General features: G+C 38.3%; 1 protein-coding gene across 1 annotated transcript in view; it reads right to left on the reverse strand.

Moving 5' to 3' along the window:
- Positions 1-23,804, reverse strand: part of CDK5RAP1 (CDK5 regulatory subunit associated protein 1) — a 31,631-nt gene extending 7,827 nt beyond the window's left edge. The window contains exons 1-10 of the mRNA XM_006881698.1: positions 23,498-23,804; positions 19,611-19,714; positions 18,029-18,063; positions 16,960-17,060; positions 14,078-14,288; positions 11,864-11,984; positions 6,596-6,826; positions 3,882-3,979; positions 3,287-3,342; positions 1,191-1,321 (exon numbers count right to left, since the gene is read on the reverse strand). Coding sequence (XP_006881760.1) covers positions 1,191-1,321; positions 3,287-3,342; positions 3,882-3,979; positions 6,596-6,826; positions 11,864-11,984; positions 14,078-14,288; positions 16,960-17,060; positions 18,029-18,063; positions 19,611-19,714; positions 23,498-23,804 — 1,395 coding nt within the window. The remainder of the gene's footprint in view (positions 1-1,190; positions 1,322-3,286; positions 3,343-3,881; positions 3,980-6,595; positions 6,827-11,863; positions 11,985-14,077; positions 14,289-16,959; positions 17,061-18,028; positions 18,064-19,610; positions 19,715-23,497) is intronic.
- Between the last annotated feature and the right edge of the window lie 1,302 nt (positions 23,805-25,106).

The raw sequence follows: 25,106 nt of genomic DNA on the forward strand, positions 1-25,106 counted from the left end.
GTGGTTGCTATGATGCTGAAGCCTGTGACAGTGATGTGCCAATCGGGGTAATGGGCACCCATGGTGGACAGTGTTGGCTGGAGCTTCCCGACTAAATCAAGCCTGGAAGCAGGAGCGGCATCCACTTCCAAAATTGGCTTGCTTCCGGAAACTCTATGTATGAACAGTGCTCAGGCTGTTCGTTCATAGGGTCGCTATGAGTCGTCTACGACTCGACGGTATTAAACAACAACAACAACACTCATATTTAGTGTCCACAGAATGTGCTTCTATCACACAATGAAAACCCATTTTCTGACTCTGGCATTATAAACAATTTTATTGTATATTTGAGTCTTCCATGGGAAGTAAAAGGATACTCAATAGTTCCCTTCAACTTTAATCCCTAAAATATTTCTGTAAAAGAAACATAAATGTACACACTGGTCCACTTATGCACCTACAGAACAGTACACAGTAGCTACTAAGTAAGTTAATTAGCATAGTTGACAGCAGCTCACTGATACTGAGGCTAAAATCAAGGGTTTGGCCATTCATGAGTCAGTTTTTCACAAGTTTTTCCTCTACCTATAGATCAAACATGAGGCAGGCTGCCCTTATGGTGCCAGGCAGAATGAAGAGTGACACATGCAAATGCATCCTTAGCACCAAGGAGATGACAAAAGACTAAGATCCTAACCCTCTTCTGCCAAAAACATGCATTATTCTCTCTTCTAATTTCCTTCTGCTTCATTCTCCTGGTCATATACATCAGAGGGGAAACTCCCAAGTGAGTAACAGAAGGTTCACTTGGTCAACAACAATGGAAACTAGAAACAGCTGAGGAAGACTGGGAGCATGACAAGATCAAGCACATCACACCTGTCAAAAACACTGAGTAAGCTTCTGGCAGAGAATAGTCTCCCTCCCTGAACATCCAAACCCTATACAATATCAGTTTAAATACCCTGAGGAGGAGGAATATGGCACAAATAATCTTTCTTCATCTGAAATTATGGAAGTGTGTGAGAGATATAGTAGGTTAGATAATGAAAAAGTAAATGGAATGGTAAGTTAGATCCTTGTGGTTCCTCAAGGAATTATCCTTATGCCCATTTCTTTTCTGCCAGTTTTCTATAATAACCCCATACTGGTCAAGAATGATGTCAGTCCCAAGAGAGGTACAGCTCCACCTCTGGGCCAGGACTTACCTGTCTCATGCTGTAGGCAAAGAGGAAGCCTATGTTGTACTTAACTTCCCGAAGTAAAGACACTGTCTGGAGGTGATCTTCTTCAGTCTCACCACAAAAGCCAGCAATGAAATCACTGCTGAGGCTCACACCTGCCATACAAAATAAAGAAGAGTAAGGTACTGCTACTTCCTTTCAAGAGAGACCTCTAGTATTTTGGCTTACCGAGGGAGGGATATCAATTGTAAAACTTTCCATATGCCCATTCTGTACATGTAAAACTATTCAGCAAATAAAACAGAACAGTCATTACAGAGCAAGGAGGGAAAGGTCTGTTATTGTTGATGTGTATGATCAAGTCGCAACAAAGCCATAGATGACCCTCCTGTGAGTTTTCAGAGGCAGTAAACTGCACGGGAGGAGAATACCTAACATTCTTGATGGAGCAGCTGGTGGATTCAAATCATGTGTCTTTAAGTTGGCAACACAATTCCCTACCACTAAGTCACCAGAGTTCTCATAGTACAAGTAAAGATCTTTTTATTTTAAATGCTAGATTTAAGGACACAAAAAGTCTACAGTTACAAATGGATTCTCTTTTCACTAATGAAAAACTTTCAGTGCTTCACACAAATACATACCTGTGAGGGTTTCCAGACACAATTTAGAATAATAACAGTAACTTATCAATTACTTAATAGGCCAAAAGTGAAGTATCTTGTCCGTGGTCACACAGTCTCCAACAGTGGAGTCACTGAAGTCAATGAACGACTATGAAGTCAATGTACCTAAAAGCTCTCACATCATCCTGTCCTACAAAGTGAAAGCATCCATTCATAATACAAGCGAAAATAACCAGAAATTGGGGGAAATGCTGAAACAATGACAACCACAGAATAATTTTGTTGGGAGGAAGGAAAAAAGGAAACAGATCTCCTTGCCAGTCAGCGTGGACATCGCCATGTACTGAAAGTCATTTACATTAAAGGGGTAAATAAGGGCTAAGATAATCAGGAAAAATCTTGAAAATTTTCAGTAGTTGTTGTTGTTATATACTGTCGAGTCCCTTGTGACTCACAGCGACCCTATGTACAACAGCCCTAAACTCTGCTCTGTCCTATGCCAATCGCACTGTCTCCGACACACCCATCCCAATCACCCTAGTCACTAAATCAATCCACCTCATCAAGGGCCTTCCCCTCCTGCGCTGTCCCTCCAATCTCCCAAGCACGATGTCCCTCTCCAAGGGCCGGTCCCTCCTTACAATATGTCCAAAATATGTTAGACGAAGCCTCAGAATCCTTGCCTCCAAGGAGTCGCCCAATTTAACCCTCTCCAGGATGAATCTGTTTGTTTTCCTAGCAGTCCATGGTACCCTCAATACTCTTTTCCAGCACCACAGCTCAAAGGCATCAATTCTCCTTTACAGTAGTAAGTTGTCAAAAAGTTACTTACAGAAAGTACATGTTTTAAAAGATAATAAATGCTCTCAAGCAAGAAATTAATTTAGATGATAACCATGCCAGTTTACTAGAAGAAATAAGCTCACACATGTTTAGAAAAAAGTCTTTAACTTTGAGGCCATAACTTTGATTATTTCTAACAGAACATTTTTCAAAAAATCATTTTTTAAAGGTGTAAAGAGCGAGCAACAGGAAGAGAAATATATGAAGAGAGCAAAATAGTGTTGTATGACTGTCACAGGCCTGGGTAAGAACCTCCATCTGATCAAGGACTATCATCACTGGTAGCATTTTATGTGTTTACTGAGCAGAATATGTTTCTTTTTTATTTTTCTAATCTATTTCTTTGTTGAGTTGCTACACTGTTGAGTTGCAGGGTATGCCCCACTTAACCACTTCTACATGAAAAATTCAGTGACACTAATGGCATTATTTAAGTTGGGCAACCATTCTCATGCTCTTTTTTGGAATTATTTCTGACACTGACATTACCATTACCATTAACAGAGAGCTTTGTTGGTAGAGTCTGTGGGGAGCTGTGCTGCTAAAGTGAAAAGGATATATAGTTTCTTAAAGTCTGGATTCCATGAAAATCTGAAATTCTTTTTATGCATTTTTCTCCTTTTGATCAGAGAATCTGTTTTTTAAATATACCTGGAATAGACTCTCTGATATGGTGAATTAACTCCACATAAGCTTCTCTTGAATACCTGCAATGAGAACAAAGAGAAAATCCCTGGGTAAATGAAATTTCTTTAAACAAACACTATGAGAGTAGTAAGTTAAAGTATAAAATTCCATACTGTAATCCACAGCCCATAAATTTTTAGTCATAGTACATAAATCATTTTAAACACTTTTTTTATACAATCAATTAAATCAAGACAGCTTAAAAATTTATAAGGATCTCAAAAATTCTTTGTTTGCTAACACAGAAAACAAGGCCAAACACTGGCTCTATATAGCTTGTCATGAGTTACTTTCTCCTTTCAGTCATTATTTTTGCAATTCTATTTCCAAAATAAGAGAACTATATTTAACACAGAGAGCTATATTTAAATTCTAAGGAAAAAAAACCCTTAATGCTAAATATTAATGGATTAAATTCTCAGTGTGCCACACAGTAGGTACGTAGGCATAAGAAGAAAGCATGGTAAACTATGCTAAGTTCTTTGCATTTTAAACACTATTTGGTCTTTAAGGAAACATGGAAACACAGGGTACGCCTGATGCCTCAAGCAAGTCTGACCCCCTACGCATGGCTTCCAATATTCGGCTGCTTCCACTCTGGGCTGGCAGATGGATCTGTTTACAGATGTTGTCTCTCTCATGAATCAGCTGCAGAACCTGATCGAACAGAACATATTATGAATCATCAAAGTCTCACCAAAGAATTTTAAAGATACAAATGACACTCCTAGTGTTTCTCTTCAACATTAATTTTCAAATAACTAAGAGCATGACTAAATCAAACATATGAATTACTCAGATTCTTTGCCTTTTATTTTTCAGATCCCTTACTTTTGCACAAGAGACCTTCTCTGTCTGTCCCAGATATTTCACCTGATGACATATCTAAACAAACCAACTACAAACTAAATTCAAGACATGGGCCTTATTTACAGATGGTGCTAGTACAAGGGGCCCAAGCTGGAAGACAAAAATAGTACTTCCTTTCTCTAGTCTACAACCTAGTTAAGAGTAAACAAGTGCTTAATCACCAAATACTTTAAAAGATCATCTATTAAATGTTAGGACTACTTTTAAGATAATGGAAGATACAAAGATGAATGATCACTTCTTTCCTCTGAAGCTCATAAAACTTGGAAACTGGTGATTTTTTTCCCCTTTTACAAACTCCAAATAGTACCTCTAATTGATGTCAAATAAGAACTGACACACAGTTGACTTCCCCAGTGGGGAGACTAAATCACCCAGGAGATAGTTCAGCTTTCTCTTTGGTAGCCACTCACCGGTGGATTCAAACTGTCAGAGCAATGTGGACTTTGGGTTAGCAACGCAACTCCTCAGGGACAGTGCTACCAGAGTAGAATGTTGGTTTTGTGGGGGTTTTTATGGTTAGGTACTGTCCAGCACAACTCACAGTGAGCCTATGAACCACAGATCCAAACCCTGTCCTATCCTGTGCCTCATCGCCTCTGACATACCGGAGCCCACAGATGCTGTCACTATGTCATTCCATCTCATAGAGGGTCTTCCTTTCCTTCACTGACCCTCCCTCCACCTTTCCAAGTTTATCATCCCCTTCCAAGGAATATAGATAGAGTAGGAGAGCAGAGTCCAAATACAATAGCAAAACAAGAAGTCATAAAACAAGTTTAGAATTGGTTCCTGATTTTGTATAACTTCCTGTATGCTACTGATAAGGCAGTGAGCAGCAACCACCTAGCAAAGCCAGAATATCTACTCTGGTCACAGTTTAAATGTTTATTCAAATTCTTTATATGTGGTGTAATTTCCCCCTATTTTCTTTAATATTCCTTTTTTTAAAATTAATAGATGCATTTTCTGTCACTTTCCATCTAATCTGCATGGCCTCTGCATGTGTGTGTGTTGGGAGAAGACTTCTTTTTTAAATAAAATTTTTACTTTATACTGGTTTAAAGTTCCTATACAATGTTTTTCATACCAGATCTTTTCCATTTCCTTTACCCAGCCCTGCCTCCCCCCAGTAAATTGTGGAACCTATGATTAACTGCCTCATCCTCACCTCTCTGCTCCTACCCTCCCCTGGCCTTGGATCCTCATACACATTCTACAATAATGGTCTTATCCAGTATTTGTCCTTATGGGACTGAGTTAGTTCACTTAGCATAATGCTCTCCAGTGCCTCCCAAGTGACATAATAATTTACAAAATCATTGTTGGGAGAAAATATTTGAGAGCCCACATCTGACTAAGGATTTATATTCAGAATATAAAGAGAAAGAGCTTTTACAACTCCATGAAATGGCAAATAATCCATAAGGAAAAAAGCAAGAGTTGGAAGACAAAACTTGAACAGGTATTGTACCAAAACAAAAGCTTATTTAAAAAGGTTCCCAGGTAGTTTCTATTTTTATTGTTATATTTCACTGAGTTACAACCAATCCATAGCTGACAATCCAGTGGGTTTTCAGAGGCAGTATAATCTCAAGGGAGGATACTGTCGATCTTTCCCACAGAGTAGCTGGTGGATTTGAACATGTGCCGTTAGGCTGGAACCGCAGCTCCTTACCACTAGGCCACCAGAACTCCCTAGAATATAACTGCTATTTCATAGTAATCCTAAACATGAAGTAATTACTAACTCTATTTTATAGATGAAGATGAGAACTTGACATAGTCATACTGGCAAAGGTTTGGAAGAGACAAGATTTGAATCAAGGTCTGTTGAAAGTCACCATCTGAGCTTTCCTTACATTGCCTCCATTCGGGCTCTTCCCGCACCGCTATTACCAATGCCATCACTGCCATAAGGAGCCCTGTAACACAGTGTTAATGACCAGCACTCTGCTGTCAATCAAAAAGTCGGCAGTTGGAACTCAGATATGGCAAAAGGTTTCTATAAAGACTATGGACCTGCCAAGTCCTCAGGGTCAATTTCACTCTGTCCTTTAGGATCACTGTGAGCTGGAATTCAACTCAACAGCAGTAAGTTTATCACTACCCTGGTACTACCACCTCGTAATATAACCTCTCTGGATAGCCCCCATGGTCCCACAGGTGACCTTACTTCCACTCATTATCAACCTCCACTCTCACACTGGTGGACCTGAAATCTTCCCACAAGGCAAGTGGATTCAGAGGGCTAGCTCACAATATACCACAGGATCCTTCAAGCAGAATTTGCATTCTCTCTTGTATCCTTACTGGGTCCAGCCTTTGACATTTAAAGTTACTGGTCTCAGTCTACTACACTGTCAGATACTGGTACCAATCTACCACACTATCAGTACTGACCTCATCAGGAAAGTCCTTGGGGTGGGGAGAAGTGAAACGGATCCTCATTTCAGGATCCACTCTGGAAACATGATCGAGAAGGTAAGAAAAACGAAGCCCTCCTTGCTTAGTTTTATAGTTGGTGGTGAAGCCACGGCTGAGGTTGGTAGGCACTGCATTGTTGAACTGGACCTCTGAATTGTCCCGAAAACTATTAACATTCTGACCAAGCAGTGTCACTTCCTTCAGCCCCTATAAAAGGGAAAATAAAAATATTAGAGGCAATTTTAAAAATTTGGTGGGTAATTTCATGCCAAATCACTAACATAGAAATTAACTAACTCAAGGATTAGTCATATATATAATCTGTCTTTAAACCAACTGCTTCAACACCTAAGCATCTTATCTAAAGTCTTAAACTTCAGTGCCGAAAAAGCCTTATGTAAAAAACAATCTGCAAAATATTCTTTAAATAGAAAAAAAAACAAACAACAGAAGCAAGCTTAAGGTTCAGTGACATTTTGCTAATTAAATATTCTATAATCTTGTTCTTAAATAACTACAGAATAATCGTCACGGTTGACCAATTGTCCAGGTTTTTGTTCTTGTTAGAATTTCAATACAAGATAAGCAATGCACTTAGCTATCAGGGAATCTCTATCAAGACTATCTATTTCTACAAGTTGTGACTAAATGTTAATTTAAAAAGCAGGATGTACTATGTACTAAATTCAAAGCAGACCTTGGATTGGATTTTGCAACAGAAACAAAGACATTAATTAATATGTCAAAGATAAAAACTAGTAATAGACATCTTACTATTGATTTAAAGTTCTTCTTATTCAGGAAGCTAATGTCAATTTTTTTTTTTAAATTCCTGAGCTAAAATTAACCGTTTTCTTTCATCCAAAGCTGTTAATCTTTTCTTTCCATTATGAATGATGTTAACATAATCACATTTTAAAAGGATAGAAAGCCAGAAACCACCTTATGAAAAGACATGAGATGATTTTGGTAAAGGGGGGAGGGGAGAGTCAATCATGTTCTGAATAGCCAATGTTTGATACTCTATTCTTTCCCCACCTATTCACTTTATAAACTTTATTGTAATTAGTCATCTACTTTTTGGGGTAAATCAGAATAGTCATACAGAGGTCTATGCATACAGAAAAACTGCTCAGAATTAAATCTTCTTTTCAATTTCTTTGAGTTTTGGTTCTTTTTAACAAGTGGAAAATCTACTTTAAGTGAGGTCTATATAGATCAGTTAACAGTGATGTACTAACAAAAAGCTCTTAGTTTTTACAAATTTATCAAAGTTAAGAGAAAAGTTAACAGATGGCATTCTCTGTACTATGTATAGGAACTTGAAACTAAGGTACTGGCATAAAGAAAATACAGTTAACTCCAGGCATAAATCAAGACTTTATTGAAACGGAAACCTTTGTTTCTACTGTTCTAAAGAGACAATTCAGTCTTTTTACAGTTTAACTACTTATGATACAAAGACAGTGACAATTACTTCCACCATGGTAGCCATAAATAGAAGTACAGCAGCCACTGTTGTGCATTACCCCACAGCCATGGACTTCAACAAGAGCCACAAAGTAACCAAAAACGTGAGGGAGCCACCATGGGTGCCTCACCAAGCACACCAAAGTTCATGTGGGACGTGATCCAGGAGGTGTATGGCTTCACATCACACCCTAGGAACGTCCCACCACGGAGCTGCTCGAGGTCTCCAAGGACAAGTGGGTCCTTAAGATCATAAAGAAAAGGGTAGGGACACACATCCATGTCAAGAGGAAGCAAGAAATCAACAATGTCCTGGCTGCCATGAGGAAGATGGCTGCCAAAAAGGACTGAGTGTGCCCCACAGTCCCCCAAAGCCCTCACCCATGTGACATACTAAAATGTAATAATTAAAAAAAAACACCCAAGGACAATAATAATTGGGATTTCCAGCTTGGACTAAGAATTGGTTGTTGAAGTATTAGTTAAGAATGTTTACTCAGGTGCAATCTCCTCCTGTACCAGTTAGATCCAATTTGATGGTACACACACAAAATATAATAAAATTTTTAAAAAGAGAGAGAGAGAATGTTTACTCAGCTTGGTCTAAAACAATGTCTTGCTCAATTTCACCTCCAGAATCTTGGAGAGGGATATCATGCCTGGGAGGGTGGAGGGATGGCACAAGAGTGGAAGACCCTCGATGAGATGGATTGATTCAGTGATTGGGGTAATGGGAGTAGGTGTTTCGGAGACAGTGAGGTTGGCACAGTATAGAGGTTTTAGGGCTCTTGTACGTAGGGTTGCTAAGAGTCGCAGGCAACTCAACGGCACATAACAACAAGAAAACTAAAATGGAGCCTATCACACGCTCTCTCTGCCACCAAACTGAACCAACTCACAGCTGACCCTCCAGAGAGTTTTCAGAGATAGGTAATCACACTAGAGGAGATTGCCCATCTTTCTCCCACTGAGCTGCCAATGGATTTGAACCACCAGAGAGACAGTGTTTTTAGGTTAGCAGTGCAACACCTTACAGACTATGCCACCAGAGCACCCTGAGATAGAGCCTAGAGCTGTGTCATAACTGAATAAGGTACAGCAAACACCGGTCAACCAAGTCTCTGTTCTGATTTCCCAACTTCATCATTTACTAAGATCTTTGTTCATCTGTAAAAACTTAAGCTTGTTACCTTAAGATAAGAGGAAAGACAGGCAGCAGTTGAGAAAGAACACTGACTTAGTATCCTTGATAGGATGCCCTATCAAACAATACTCAAGATGTAACAAATCTCAGGATGTCTGATATTAAAAAGCTGAAGATTAGAGTTTATCAGACCATTGTAACTTTTTGCCATGCTTACCCAGCCCCTCTCGATGCCTCTGAAGCACAGCTCTATTGTTTCTTTCACCCGATAAAGTCTGTACTCTCTTTCTGTAGTATGGATCACACTCTACAGCCTCGCTTGAATACTTATACTACTTTCACTACCCTTTAACAAAGGTATTCCGAAACAAAAAGGTTATTAAAAGAGAGAAAAAAAATTAAGCAAAATAAGAACACATAAAACAATGTAGTGACCACATGCAATTAAGATTTATAAGACAGTTGGAAAAATTTGAATAGGAATAGATTGGGGTGATATTTAATAATTTTATTACTCTCATCAGAAGAACAAATGATATTGCAAAGACCCATATATTTAGGGTCTATAATTAAAAGTGAAAGCGAGCTCTGAAGGCATTCATCAGCAGGAAGCCGCATTGCTAAGCCAAAGGTGGTGCTTCTCTGATGGTTCGAATTCATCAGTTCTGAGAGAGAAAACGGGCAATTTCCTACTGTGCGATTCACAGTTCAGAAAACCCACTAGAGGTTCAACTACAAGTCAGTTCCAAATTGAGCATAAGCTCGTAGAATTAAAGATTAAGTGCCATCCTATATTTTGAAACACTTAACAATAACAAAAATAAATTCACAATTAAGGCAATATTAGGGTAACTATGAACTGGCAGGGGTTGGAGAGAGAAGTATCAAATTATTTTTTCTGTATAACATTTTTTTCATTAGGATAAAATTTAAAATGTTTTCAAAGGTGAAGGGAAAGAGCTACTTCCTTGACTTCTAATCAATTATCATTGTTTGAGTAACTTACATTCTGTTAAAAGCACAGTATTTTAAACTCTTTATAACTGTACTTTCAAAATTTTAATGAAAAAAAAATTTTAAGAAGTCCCTCAACAGACTGGAGAACATTATGCTGAGTGAATTAACTAAGTCACATAAGGATAAATATTGTATAAAACCATTGCTGTAGAATGAGTATAAGGATCCAGGAGGGGTGGGAGAGGCTGGAAGCAGAGGGATGTGGATATGCAGGGGGAAGGGGAGATTAATCATTGGGTTGTACAATTTGATGGGTAGGGGGTGAGGAAATTGAAAGAATTTGTTCAAATTTGTATTTTAATTTTGTAAATAAACTAGTAGAAAAAAAATTTTTTTAAAAAGTCCCTCAATAAGATGCAAATTAAAACAAGGAGATAGCCTACATAGCTGGATCAGTAAAAAATGAACAAGAGATACATTTGTTCATGTACAAACACCTTCTATGATTTGGTTGTTCGGTTTGGAAATTTAAAGTCACAATTTCCCAGAACAACCCAGCTAACTGGTCTAATTAACCCACTTGGTGCTTCTGTTCTGTTTCAGAGTGCTTTACATAGTGCCTAGTGTCTTAAAAACTTCCAAGTGTCAGTCCTTTCAAGGCACAACTCATCTCTATTTGCCTGGAACAAGAGTAAGGAAACTCAGGAACAAAGGAAAGACAGGAAATGTATGGCTAACTGGCTCCATGAAAAGTTGCCTCCCCTTGCCTTGAGACCAGAAGAACTGGACGATACCCAGGAACCAGTGCTGAACATTATTACAAAAGATGGTAGAGAAGAATCCTAAGTTAAAGGAGGGAACAGACAGAACAAAATTTCATTTTCTCAGACTTCAGACTTTCAGGAGGTATGGAGGGTGGACAAATCCCTGAAACGTGGCCCTGAGATAGTCTTTAAACTTTAAAAAATAGACCCTGAAGTCTGCCTTGAGCCTTAACCTCTTCCAAGAACCAGCTATATGAAAGATTAAATAATAACTTTAGGGGGCAGTGAATTTATGTTACAGGTGGAAGAACAACTCAAAAAAGGAGGGTGAGAATAGTTGCACAACTCAAAGAATGTAATCACCATCACTAAATTACATGTGTAAAGACCACTGAATTGGTACAGGTTTCGCTCTGTATTCTCTCAATGACCATAAATTAAAATAAAAGAAACAAGAGATCTTGGAGGTTTCCCCAGGACAGATAGACAGACTAGTCAATCACTCCCTGAAAACTTATTATATGCCAAGTGTTTTAAAAGCATTTACATTAATCCTTGAAATAACTTTGAAACAAAATACTATTTTCATCCTCTTCACAGATGGGATGTATGCGTTGGAGAATATAGTTAAATTACACTGGGGCACCAAGAAAATGGCAGAACGAGAATCTCATCAGTTGTCTGACTCTAAAACTATGCTTTTTCCATTCCACTGTGTGGAAATCCTACAGTGGGCAAGATTCTAATTTGTGGGCAGTAAATCCAAGACATATACACACTAGGTATTTTGTTCTAGCCAGGAGTGGCCTACCTCTGTGCAACTTAGAGAAATGGCATAGGTTGTGAAACTTGAAAGTTTACCCTCGGGCTCCTACACGTTCACAGAAAAAAGTCTGGAGAACATTTCACCTGATCAGAAAGCTTCTTCACTTCCTCCAGAATTGAAGCAACAGGCCGACTCCGCTCCCGGCCACGTGTGAAAGGAACGATGCAGTAGCTGCACATGTTGTCACAGCCTCGCATAATTGACCTGGGGAAGAAAGCACCAGAAATTAATAACAGGAACAGAGTATCTTGGTCCAACCCAAGGGACAGGTCACAGGTCCCTTTGTCTTACGTGTTGGCATGGAATCATCCTAGAGTGATATGAATGTTCAGAACCATGAAGGCAGACATTCTTCACCTGATACCTAATCACAGGAACAATCCAAACTGTAATTGGTGGATAGACAGCTGTTAACCTGACTGAGGACAGTGGCTGAGCTGCAAACTTATCATTCATTGTCTTTCTGTGTATATGTACATATTGTGTAAACTACTTCTTTCAAAACCTACACAGAAGTAAATACTACAAAGTGTGTATGTGTGGAGGGGGACAAGAACTTGGATTTAAAACTATAAGATTCTGTCTTTCTTACTTCTTACTGAACTAATTCCTAGGTATCTAAGTCAAACCTGTTGCTATTGTTAAGGTCCTTTGACTCATAGTGACCCAATGAACAATAGCTCTGAACCCTGCCCTATCCTGACCCAACCTCACAGTCTCTGACACACATGACCCTAGTAATACCATTTAACCTAGCAATCCTACAACTAAGTATACATCCCTAAAAAATAGAAGCTAGGACATCACAGATATATAGATGCTCATGTTGACTTCAGGATTATTAACGATAGCAAAGAAATAGAAACAACTTAAATGTCCATTAATGGAGGAATGGATAAACAAGTATAGTATACACACACAGTGGGATCTTATGAAACATTAAAGACTAAAGAAGAATTCATGAAACATCATATAACATGGATGAACCAGAAGGAAATTATGCAGAGTGAAATAAGATAGTCAAAAAAGGAAAATACTATATTGTTGTTGTTGAGTACCATCCAATCAGAACCAACTCAGAGCTGACCTTCCAGTGAGTTTTCAGAGGCAATAAATCACACAACAAAACAATAAATGCTTAAAATCACCAGCAATAAGAGAGACACAGGGGAGCTCTGGTGGCCTAGTGGCAAGAAGCTTTACTGCAATCCCAAAGGTACATGGTTCAAATCCACCAGATGCTCTGCCGGAGAAGGAGGGACAATTTCCTCCTGTACCAGTCAGATCTGATTTGACGGTACATGCACAAAAAATAATAAAATAAATTTAAAAAAAAAAAAATTAAGAGAGACACAAATCAAAACCACAATGAGATACAATCTCACTATAGTAGCAGTGGCAAAGTTTAACAAGATAGCAAGCAATAAATGTTGGAGAGGATGTGTAGAACTTGGAACTCTCATGAAATGCTGGTGGGATTGTTAAAATGATACAACCACTCTGGGAGGCAGTTTGGCATTTCCTCAAAAAGCTGACAACAGAAATCTCATATGACCCAACTATTAACACTGATTGGAATATACCCCAAGGAAAACAGAACTGAGACACAAACAGAGATTTGTACACCTATGTTCATAGCAGCATTATTGCAACACTAAGAACAAAGAAATAGCAAAAATATCCATTAACAAATTAATGTATTGAGAAATTATGCTACATTCACACAATGGAATAATATGCAGCACTAAGGTGCAATGATTTTGTAAAATACTACGTAACATGGGAAAATCTAGAGAGCATTATGCTGAGTTAATCTGCTCAGTCTCATAAGGATAAATACTGCATAAAGCTACTACTATAAAAATAAAAGGATAACTAATAAGATGTGGATAAAAGTCCAAAAGGGGAAAAGGTGGGGGTATGGGAGGGGAGACAGTGGGAAGGGAAGAAGTCACTAGGATATCAGAGTTTGGAAGGAGTGGTGGTAAAGGAATTAGGAAAGATCCAATGGGTACCTCAAAAGACAGGGTTAACAGTAGGCACAGATCAATGGTGATTAATTTTATGTAACACAGAAACAAGAACCATGGGAAAGGGTGATGTTTCAATAGAACTTATTGTAATCATGCCATAAAACAAAATGTGTAGGAATGGTTGAATGGAATACCAATCTGCTCTGTAAACTTTCACTCAAATCAGAATAAAAAGTTGAAAAAAAAATAAAAAGTAATACAATTATATTTTAAGAGCAAGATAAAAAGTAAGAGATTCATTCCTTCTTATAGGCAGTAACTCACACAAAGGCAGAAGTGGCACTGGGGTTCATCTGGACTGGCATAACATCAGCATAGGTCTCATCCAGAGAGAGCAGTACGTTGGCAGCCTGTTGGCCTGACTCAGCAACAGCCAGCAGTCGAGGGAGGTCTCGATAGGCATCAGGACCAGCCAAAAGATCTACCATTTTCTCCCGATTGAGGATCTCTTCCTTCAGTCTCTCAGCCATGCAGCCTAGGAAGGAGAGAAAGATCTATATTCAAATGCATCTGGTCTTGTGACCACTAAGTACACACTATGAGCTTACATTAAAAAATCATGGGACAAGAAATTTCTCTAAGACACCATCCCTCAAATTTGACACTTTATAGCGTTGGCACTGCACTTCCATGTAAAAAAATCATAGAGAATGTGTTCCAGAGCAATCTAATGCCCAAAAAGCTTTGAATCACACCTAAAAATGTTTCTAGACACGAAGCATGTTTTTTAGTTGGAAATTACTTAGTGCTACAAATAAAAAATATTTTGTACCAGAAATCTGTATGTATACTTTTAAAAAACTTTGGTTAAATTCAGAAGAGCTCTGGCAGCCTAGTCAATAGGAAGGTGCACTGCTAACTCAAAGGCCACATCTCTCTGGCAGTTTCAATCCACCCCACAGGTTTCAAGCAGCCCCACAAGACAAACATGGACAAACTGCTCCTGCGCTATATTCAGCCTTGGAAAACACACTGAAGAGTCAATTATGAATTGGTTCTGACTCAATGGCAATAAAGCAGAGGCTTTTTACCATCTAGTCAGAACCAGCCCATAGCTGACCCTCTGCGGGTTTTCAGAAACAGTTAATTGTATGGGAGGAGACTGCACACCCTTCTCCAGCGGAGCAGCTGGTGGATTCAAACCACATTCCTTTGGGATGGCAGTGCAGTCTCTTACCAGTAGGCCACCAGAGCTCTCAAAAGGTTTTTTTGTAACATACAACTACACTTAGGCCCTTCCTTTTCTTATCTATTCATATTTGCTAAAACCTGGCAAGAAATCCCTTTTCAAAAAAAAAAAAAACCTTAAAAAAAATAATAATTTATGTTGGGATCATCAGGGTTTCAGTGGGTTTCCAGATTAAACCAGATTGGGAAGCAGGTCATTTCTGAAATAATGGGCCATTGAAATTTTTCTGAATAGCAATAGAACACAGTACCAGAAGACAAGGCCCTTACATTGGAAGGCACTAACAATACAACAGGCAAAAATGGCCTACTCAGAATAAAGTCTACATTAATGCTATGGATGGAATAAGCCTTTCCACTTATTCACTCAGCTTAAATGTTCCTTTGCTGACGTAGCATGATTCAGAAGGAAGAGAAACAGCAAAAAACATTCACTGATCATCAGAATGTGAAATGTATGAAGCATGCATCTAAGAAAATTATAAATTGTCAAAAAGTGAATGGAACACATACGGATCAGTATCCTAGGAAATTAGGAGGCTGAACTGGACATCTTACTAGTCATTTCAGTCAAATAAGCATTTAGTATACTATGCTAGGAATGAGATTTGAAAAGAAATTGATTGTACTGACTATCAAAAGAACATTTCAAGATCAATCCTAAAATCTAATGCTGTCAGTGATAATAAAATTCAAGGAAAACCTGTTGATATGAATATGATTGAAATATATGCACCAACCATTATAGTCAAAGATAAAGAAATTGAGAATTTTTACCAACTTCAATAGTCTGAAATAGATGATACATGCAATCAAGATTCATTAACAATAACTGGTAGTTAGAACACAAAAATTTGAAACAAAGGCTGGAAAATATGGCCTTGGTCATAGAAAAAAGGTCAGAGATCACATGAAAGAATTTTATACAACCAACAACTTATTCACTGGAAAAGACCTTTTTAATAAAACATCAATGGCAACTATGCATAAGAACCTTGCTAGATGGAAGATACAAGAATCAAAGAGGTCAGGGTCAATGGTAGACAAGACCATTCGCTGCTCACATGTAAGTTAAAGTTGCAGCTGAAGACAAAAATTAAAGCATCTTCATGAAAGTCAAAACAAAACCTTGAGTATAATCTACCTGAATTTAAAGATCATCTCAAGAACAGATTTGAGCATTAAACACTAATGACTGAAAACCAGACAAATTTATGAGATGACATTAAAAATACAAGGAAAGAAAAAGTTGTCATAAAAGACTAAAACTTTATCCAGAATATAATGAAGCTAAAGTGAGTAGGAGATGATGGCATAAAAAAGCTGAACAGAAGATTTCAAAGATTTGTCTGGAGAAGACACAGCAAAGTATTATAATGAAATGTGAAAAACCTGAAGTCAAAGGAAAGGCCATGCTTGGCATTTCTCAAGCTGAAAGACCTAAAGAACAAAAAAGCCTCAAGTTACAATACTAAAGGATTCTATCAACAAAATATTGAGTGATTGTGAAAGCATCAAAAGATGGTTGGGAAGAATACACAGTTATTATACGAAAAAGAACTAGTCGGTACGGGAATTATTTAAGAGGCAGCTTAAGATCAAGAACCTACCATACTGTGTAGATCTGGACAAGGCATGCTTCAGGCACCAGGGTAGAGGGTCATTACACTGTTAATTCATCCTGCTACGTTAGCCTCCAGACTGTCTCCTAAACATAACTCACTCAGCTGACATGAGCCACAAGAGACTCAACGAAAAATACAGAACTTCTTGAGCACCTACTACTATTAAGCAATTTCATGAGCTGTATCTCACCTAATCCTACAGCTTTTGACATTAAGGACAGATGTGTGGATCATATAACAGTTCTTCACATACTGGGAACACAGCCTCTTAAAGAAAACTGGCATATAAAGCCTAAACCTCCAAAATGACAAAGCCTGCAAATTACCAGATACCTAAAATCCCAATCCGCAGAGGCACTCGAGAGCGGGGCCGTTTTGTCTTCAGGGTTTTAAGTTGATGTAAACGATTCCAGATGGTCTGTTCAGCCTTCTCCCTACAAAGATGAAAGGGTCAAGTTAGAAATGAACATGAAAACCACAGAGTAATTAAGAGAGACAATGGGAAGAAAACAAAACCAATCTTCCACCCTTTGAAAAACTTTCTTTTACACATAGTGAGTAGCTCATTGACACAGAGATGCCTTTCCTGCACATTTCCAAATCCTGACAAAGCTTGAAACCAAACTTGAAAGCTATCTATTTCTTTCCCCTCTCTCCTCCACTGGGAGTACTTTTTTCTTTCTTGAATTATCCTTCCACTTTATGAACTTTTCTCTGAACTTAGCTATTTCTTCTTTTCATTGTTTTATTCCAAGCTCAGCCTAATCCCACACAGGGCTTTCTGCGTTACCTGTCTTGGTTTCTGCATCAGGCTAATCTACTTACAATCAGGCTCAATAGTCTTTGTGATTCTCCCAAAATACCTCGCTCAATGTCTTGCAGCAAAGGCTCCAAATAAAAATGCCGGGTTATTTAATTGAGGGTGAAGCCAGCTGTGGAAACACCACTAACATGCCCTGTACATAGAACTCAAATGAGCAACAGGTTAAAGTTACTGATATCCAGCTCTGTTCAGAGGAATTCTGTCCCCAAGTCACTGACAGTCTAGTCCAGTCAGCCATCAGAAACATGTGTCATTAGTTACCAAAAAAAAACCAAAAATCCAGATCAGGACATGTTCAGTAACAATTCCGTAGTCTTGGTTTCTTCATCTATAAAATTAATTTAAAGACCTCAACCTAGCTCATAGGGTTGCGGTGAGGATCAATAGTTAATGAATCTACAGTGCTAATAAGTGCAGAACCTGACACATATTTCAGATGCTCATCTCCACTGATATAAAATTTCAAAATTCTGACATGGGTCTGTTGGTTCAAGTCCAGAGATTGGCTAGCTTGGTATGTTTGTATAAGCACTACTATATAAGACACATTCACTTCCTAGTTAAAAAACAAATTCTCACCTGATAGAACATGTGACAAGAAGGATCACATCAGCCTGAGTAGAAAGCAAAGGGGGGAAAAAGGAAAATTATCATCTTTGAGATTAGGCATAACAAACCCCTATCCTGACACTCTTTCTAACTTGCTACCCTTCCTAACCACCCTACCTATTACATTTGTATGCTGAGCAAATAATGTGAGTAGTTGGACTACTTCTGAAGAAGAATGTTGTATCAGGATTGGAAGAAGACTCATCAACAATTTGTGTTATGCAGATGACTCAACTTTGCTTACAGAAAGTGAAGAGGACTTGAAACACTTGTTACAGAAGCCCAACGACTACAGACTTCAATATGGATTACATCTCAACAGCAAGAAGACAGAGTCTCACCACTGGACCAACAGACAACACTGTGATAGATGGAGGACAGACTGAAGTTGTCAAAGAATTCATTTTACTTGGATCCACAAACAACACTCATGGTAACAGCAGCTAAGAAACAAAACGAGGTGTCAAAAGAGGGGAAGAGGGTGTCAAGGACCTCTACAGAGTGCTAACAAGAGCAATGATGTCAGTTTAAAGACTAAGGTATCCCTGCCTGATCCAAGTCATGGTATTTTTAATTGTTTCCTATGCATCAGAAAGTTGGACAATGAAAAAGAAGAGTCAATGTCTTTGAACTGTGGTGTTGGAGAACATTATTGAATATACCATGGATTGCCAAAAGAACAAATAAATCTGTCTTGGAGGAAGAACAACCAAGGTGCTCCTTAAGAGGCAAGGACAGTAAAACTTTGTCTCACATACTTTCAGCCATACTGTCACACAGGACTAATCCTTGGAAAAAGACAACATGCAGGGAAAGAGGAGGATGAAAGAGAAAAAGACTCTCAACAAAATGGATCGACACCATGACTGTAATAATGGGCTGGAACGTATCAGAGATCTTGAATTCGGCACAGGATAGGGCAAAGTTCATAATTGTTGTTCATAGCATCACTCTGAGTCATAGTTAACTTGATGGCACCTGACAATAACAACACACCCTGCCTAAATGGTGTGCCACTCAAAAATTTTCAAAACAACTGGAACTAAAATACATATCAGGATAAACCTCAAAAATAAAACACTAAAAAAAAAAAAACAAACCACTAAGTGACAGAAGCCATAGCCAAAGTGTCACATATAATGTGATTACAAATCATATCATTTATATGAAATGTCATAGGTAAAAACAAAATAAAATTCTTGATTGCAAGAGGCTATGGGAAAGGAAGAGTGTAGTAGCTATCTAATGAATATTATTTTTCCAGGTGGGGTGACAAAAATGGTTTAGAACTGGACAGAGACAGTGGTTCCACAATACTGTGAATATACTAAACGCTACTATTACAAATTATAAAAATGATTCATTTTACGTCACATGAACTTTACATAACAACATTTTTTATTTATAAAAACAGGGTATCTTAGCCTCACGGTACATACTTCACTCAAGGGAACTCAATCTCATCAGGCTTCTAAGAACTGTATCTAAGAAATGGGATAAAGCAGAGTCTCTCTCAGGCCCAGAAGACAAGGAAAAGGAGACATGCACTTACCTCTTGAAGGTTGTTGGTACGTAGGTAGCCACTCTTCTGCAGGATGGACCAGGCTATCTCTGTGTCATTCACATTCATCTGGCAGCCATAGGTCTCCAGGTAGACTATAATGAGACAGGTTCCATGAATATGGAATCCAGACAATAGGAGACATATGTCTCCAAAGGTCTCTTCAAACATCCCAGAAACACCAGCAGCAACTGGATATTCACAAAGTCTCCCTGTCTAAATTCCTAGATACCATTAATCGCTAGATAGAAACTTAAATAAGTTAGTTTTTTGGAGCATAAGAAATACTACATTAAGTGTGCACATCAGCTATCAGTCCTGCCATTTAAAATTTAAGTGATTCCTGAGAACCAGGGAAATATGGTTATAAAATCAGAATGCAACTTGAAAAAGGGAATCAATGTCACTGAATTACATATGTAGAAACTACTGAATTGGTATTTTTGCTTTTTTTTTTTTTTAACCCCAATAAACAATTATAAACAGATTGCTCTTGTTAGGCAACACTGGGCTGGTTCTGAAGTAAAGTAACCTTATGTACTAAGATAGAATGAAACAATCAATGTCCAATCCTGTGTCATTCCTTCAGCCAGTGTGTCAATTCATCTTGTGAATAGAGAAATAGAAATAGGTAAACAGACAAACAGACAGAACAGATTGTATGGTTCTTTGGAATAAAGATCAAGCAAAATATTGGTGTTTTGTTTTTTTTTTAAAAAAAAAAAAAAAACCAAACAACTGAGCTAAAGGAGGACTCAACAAACTCAACTATATCCAACAAGTCAAATCAACTCATAACCAATCCTCTGGTGGGCTTTATGAGGCTATAAATCACACAAGAGACTGCTCATCTGCCCATCTTTCTCCCAAGAGGCTGCTGGTCGATTCAGACTGCCACAGAGGCACTTGCCTTTGAGTTAGCAGTGTTAACTTCATACAGACTATCCCATCCGAGCTCCCTAAGAAAACACTAGCTGGTTAATAGTACTGGATTATGAAACCAAGGAAGAAAAAATTTACATTCACAAGTTATCCTTCTATTTCCCAAAAAGACATTCTCTGGCCTCTGGAAATAGCAGCAGTGATCAGAAAGTGCTTAAAGGCACAAAATAAAACTGAGGCATTTCTTTAGTATAATACCAAATATCTTACATAAAGACAAGCGTGGCTACAACTGTGAAGAAAAATATAAAAATACTTTAACAATAATTTGGGTTTTTTCAGTGAAAGTTTAAGTCACAAATTAGGTTCCTATTGGACAATTTCTACTCGAATTGCTTAATGGCATTAGTTCAATTTTTCATAATGGCTTGCTATTTTTTTTAATTACGTTCTGGTTGTTCCACTGTAAGATGCAAATACTGCACAAAGTTGTTTGGGTTTTTTTGGTTGTTGGGGTTTATGTGTGTGTGCGTGTGTACCATCAAATTGGATCTGACTGGTACAGGAAGAGATTGCCCCTCCTTCTCCAGCAGAGCATCTGGTTGATTTGAACCACGTACCTCTAGGATTGCAGTGCAGCTTTTTGCCACTAGAACACCAGAGCTCCCAGCACAAAGTTTTAAGAACATCACTTTAACACTAGAAGCTCCTTCGAATTAGATTCCCTGATAAGCCTCCATCCTTGCCACCTAGCCAGCACATTATAATCCACTGGCTAGAATACAGTTCAATTGGATTTAAAATTTTAATGACAAAAATTCTACAACATGGAGTTAGCCGAGTCTGACTTCACCTGTTTCATAAAGGGGAACTGTCCCCATCAATAACAACCATGTTGTTGTTGTTGTTTTTGTTTTGTTAGGTGCTATCGAGCCGAGTATGACTCAGCAACCATATGAACAAAAGATCTGAACCCTGTTCTTTCCTGTGCTATCCTCACACTTCCTGACACACAAGAGCCCATTATAGCTGTCACCATACATAGTACCAAACAAATAACTACACGGTCAGACATGTCACCCTACATGCTCCTGCACCTATTTCTACCAATCATTGAGTTCAATGTTTGTTGTACCTTGACTCACAGACTACTCACAGTTGTGGGGTTTATAGGGAAATAGGTTGGGGAAAAAGGATAGGCAAAGAATATCACACAATGCAAGTCCAGGCTTAGTCCGGTGGTCCCAAACCAGATTAACAAAGCACAATTCCTCAATTAGTGAAAGTCTAGGTTCAGCAGCACAAATAAACCTTTCGTTTCCTCAATCACCCAGCAGTTTTTCAAATCAGTTACAAGTCAGCCTTTCCTTCAACCATCCAAAAAGCAAAACCTTTAACTGTGGCTCCATCTCCAAGGTTATTCTGGTTTACACCATACCAGTCTCTTCACCATCTGCCTCAGTCTCTTCACAGCAGTGTCACAGTCTCCACCATCATTTTTTACAGTGTGAAAAGCACTTTCTTATACTAATCCCACAGCTGATGATTTGCAAGACCATGTGTCTGCTGTTAAGATAGCTGGAGACAGGGAGCACTGGTGGCCTAGTGGCAAGAAGCCATGCTGCAATCCCAAAGGCACATGGTTCAAATCCACAAGCTGCTCCACTGAAGAAGTACGGGCAACCTCCTCCTGTGCCAGTCAGATCCAATTTGAAGGTACACAACAAGGGGGAGGGAAGATAACTGGAGACTATGCCCCCAATAGAGGCCAATGCAATGGATAGAGGAGCCAGTTTTCAAAGTAATTTAGTGATACCACAGAATCAATTAAAAAATAGCAGTTATTTATAAAAAAGGAAAAACAATGAGGGCTTTTGTTTGTTTTTAAGCCTTCCCTTGCTTAAAAAACAGCAGTTATTTATAAAATAGAAAAAACAATGGGGGCTTTGTTTGTTTTTTAAGCCTTCCCTTGCTTATTTTCCTTGTCTGAAAAAGAAAAACACCAATAGATACTGAGGAGACTAATGAATTATAAAAACAAACTATCCTTCACACCCATGTTTACCATGGCTTTGTTCACAATAGCAAGGAATTGGAAACAACCTAACTGCCCATCAACAAACAAATGGATAGAGAAGCTGTGGTATAGTCACACAATGGAATACTATGCTGAATTGAAAAACAAGGAACTCATGCAGTATAATTCAAAATGGGTGACGCTGGAGGACATTATGCTGAGTGAAGTATCTCAGTCACAAAAGGACAAATACTGCACAGTGCCACTGTTTTGTAAAACAGGACTGACCTCAGGGTTGGGGGGAGACTGAGAAAGATGGGTTCAATAATGTATACTGCACTGAAACAGATGAGGGAGTAAACTGAATAAAAGGGATATGTGATTAGGTATTTTTGTAATGACGGGAGTCCAGAGCGAAGGCTGCATAGTGGAGTGGGTCTGGGGGGAGGGATTGTAAAACAATGAAAGAATTTTTCTTTTACTTTTCCAGGAGGGTAGTGTAGTGGGGGGGAGGGCTGGGAGGGGAGAAAAGTGCAACAATGAACAAATAGAAATTCAAAGTCTCTGTAAATTTTCATTGAAATTAATAATAATAATTAAAAAAACTATCCCAAGATTATCTTTTAGCTAAAAAGCAGACACACAATATATAAAATAATATCCATAAGCTCAGCATTCTATTAAAAAAAAAACTCTGAGTCCAGAAAGTCAGTATTTAATCTAGCGCAAATATGAGACAAGGAAGAGAAATGATAGTTCTAGAAATGGACCAACTAGAACACAATGAGAATGCTGACATATCTGAAAAATGTAACTAATAACTTTGATCCATTTGTATGAACATTATCAAACACGAACCTAATGTGCTAAATAAATATTCAACGAAAACACAGTAAAATATTATAGTGGGAAAAAAATACCAATAATCTGACCCTGAATAGTGGAATGGAGCAAGATAGTAAAGAGAAAAAAAATCAACCTTTTCTCTGTCTTCCTAGAAGTTTGTCCACTGTAAGATAAGGCGGTGGGTCCTCTGCTTCTGGAAAAGATGGCTTTTCTTGAGGAGGTGACATACTTCTTAAAAAATGCTGAAAAGTCGGTCCATTCATCAGCCTAGAGCTAAAATCCTTTGGAACTCCATTTTGCTGCCTTTCTAAACTGGGACGTGCAGCGTCAGAAAGCCTGCTATGCGCCTTGCAGTTCTGGAGCCGCAGCCGGGACACAGAGGCCAACGGGCCCCTCCTCAGAGATCCCCGTGCTCGTAGGACATGTTGTAAAGGCTGCATGACACTAAAGAGACAGAAACCTGCAAGAGAATGACAGACCCCACTAACATTTATTAAACATTCTGTACTGCTTGAAGCACTTCAAGTACACACTTCATCTAATCTTCACAAAAGCCCATTAAACAGATAATTACTTATATAAAATATAATGTACATGAATGAGTGTATGAAGCAAAGTACATGTACAAAGCATGTATATGCATATAAATGCAAACTAATAAAAAATATTTTTTAAAAGGTTAATAGTATCTCTAATCTAATTTATAGGTAAAGAAACTTGTCCAAGGCAACTTACCCAAGACCATACAAAGAAGTGGCAGAAATCAAATGCAAATCAGATTGTCTGATTTACAGACTTTTTAAAACAAAGATGTAAGACAAATAAGTAACAAAAGTAGCCCCAAAACAGAAAAGAGCTCTGTGGCCATTAAGTATATTAATTCTTCACAGAAATCCTCAACAACTTATACAACATACACTACTTCCTTGTTCAGAGATGAGGAGAAAGAGACAGACTCAGGAATTACCAATGGTCCCACAGCCAGTAAGTAGTACAGCCAGAATTTAAATGAAGGCCTATGTTACTGTGTTATCAGGACCTTTGTTCACTTTGCCACAGCCACACTTACAGTATCTTTATTTTTCCCCCCAATGTCTTATTCTTTGTAGCAATGTACCACACACAATGTTTCAGTACGTAATCCACTATTATTATTCTCAAGGTAAAAACAAAATCCTCAGAAACAAATAAAGATTGGATTTACACAGATATGGAAAATAACAGGCAATAGTAATAAAAGTTTTTAAAAAGAGAGATATGCAACTTATATCAGATCCAACTAATACCGAAGTCATTAGAAAATAATCTAATTGTAAACAGGATCCCAGACCAGTACTGTGAAACAACTTATTGGCACAGGGCATCTTCCTTTGAGTTCCTTCAACAGGACAAGTGTCTAACATGTGAGGCCTATCCCCTAATTCTTCCACTTGTCAAGACTCTCAAGCTCCTTCCCACTCTGTCCTTTGCACACATGGTTGTAGAGGATGGAAAAATGCACAATCTTTCCAAAAAGGAAATTTGTTCTTTTCCATCAAGTAACAACTATATTAACTCTTTTACGTAAGAGTCCCATTCCTAGGTATTTATCTTGCAGATATATGTGGAAAAGACCTATGTATAAAGATACTCAATGCAGCAAAGACATGAAAGGGAAAGATCTTAACGGTGTCAAAACGGACCTATAAAAAAGTCATGGTACACTCATACAAAGGAACAAAATGCAACTGCTATAAAGTGAG

Source organism: Elephantulus edwardii, unplaced genomic scaffold, assembly GCF_000299155.1.
Source record: "Elephantulus edwardii isolate Elephantulus edwardi_28Jun2011 unplaced genomic scaffold, EleEdw1.0 scaffold00015, whole genome shotgun sequence".
Lineage (NCBI taxonomy): Eukaryota > Metazoa > Chordata > Mammalia > Macroscelidea > Macroscelididae > Elephantulus > Elephantulus edwardii.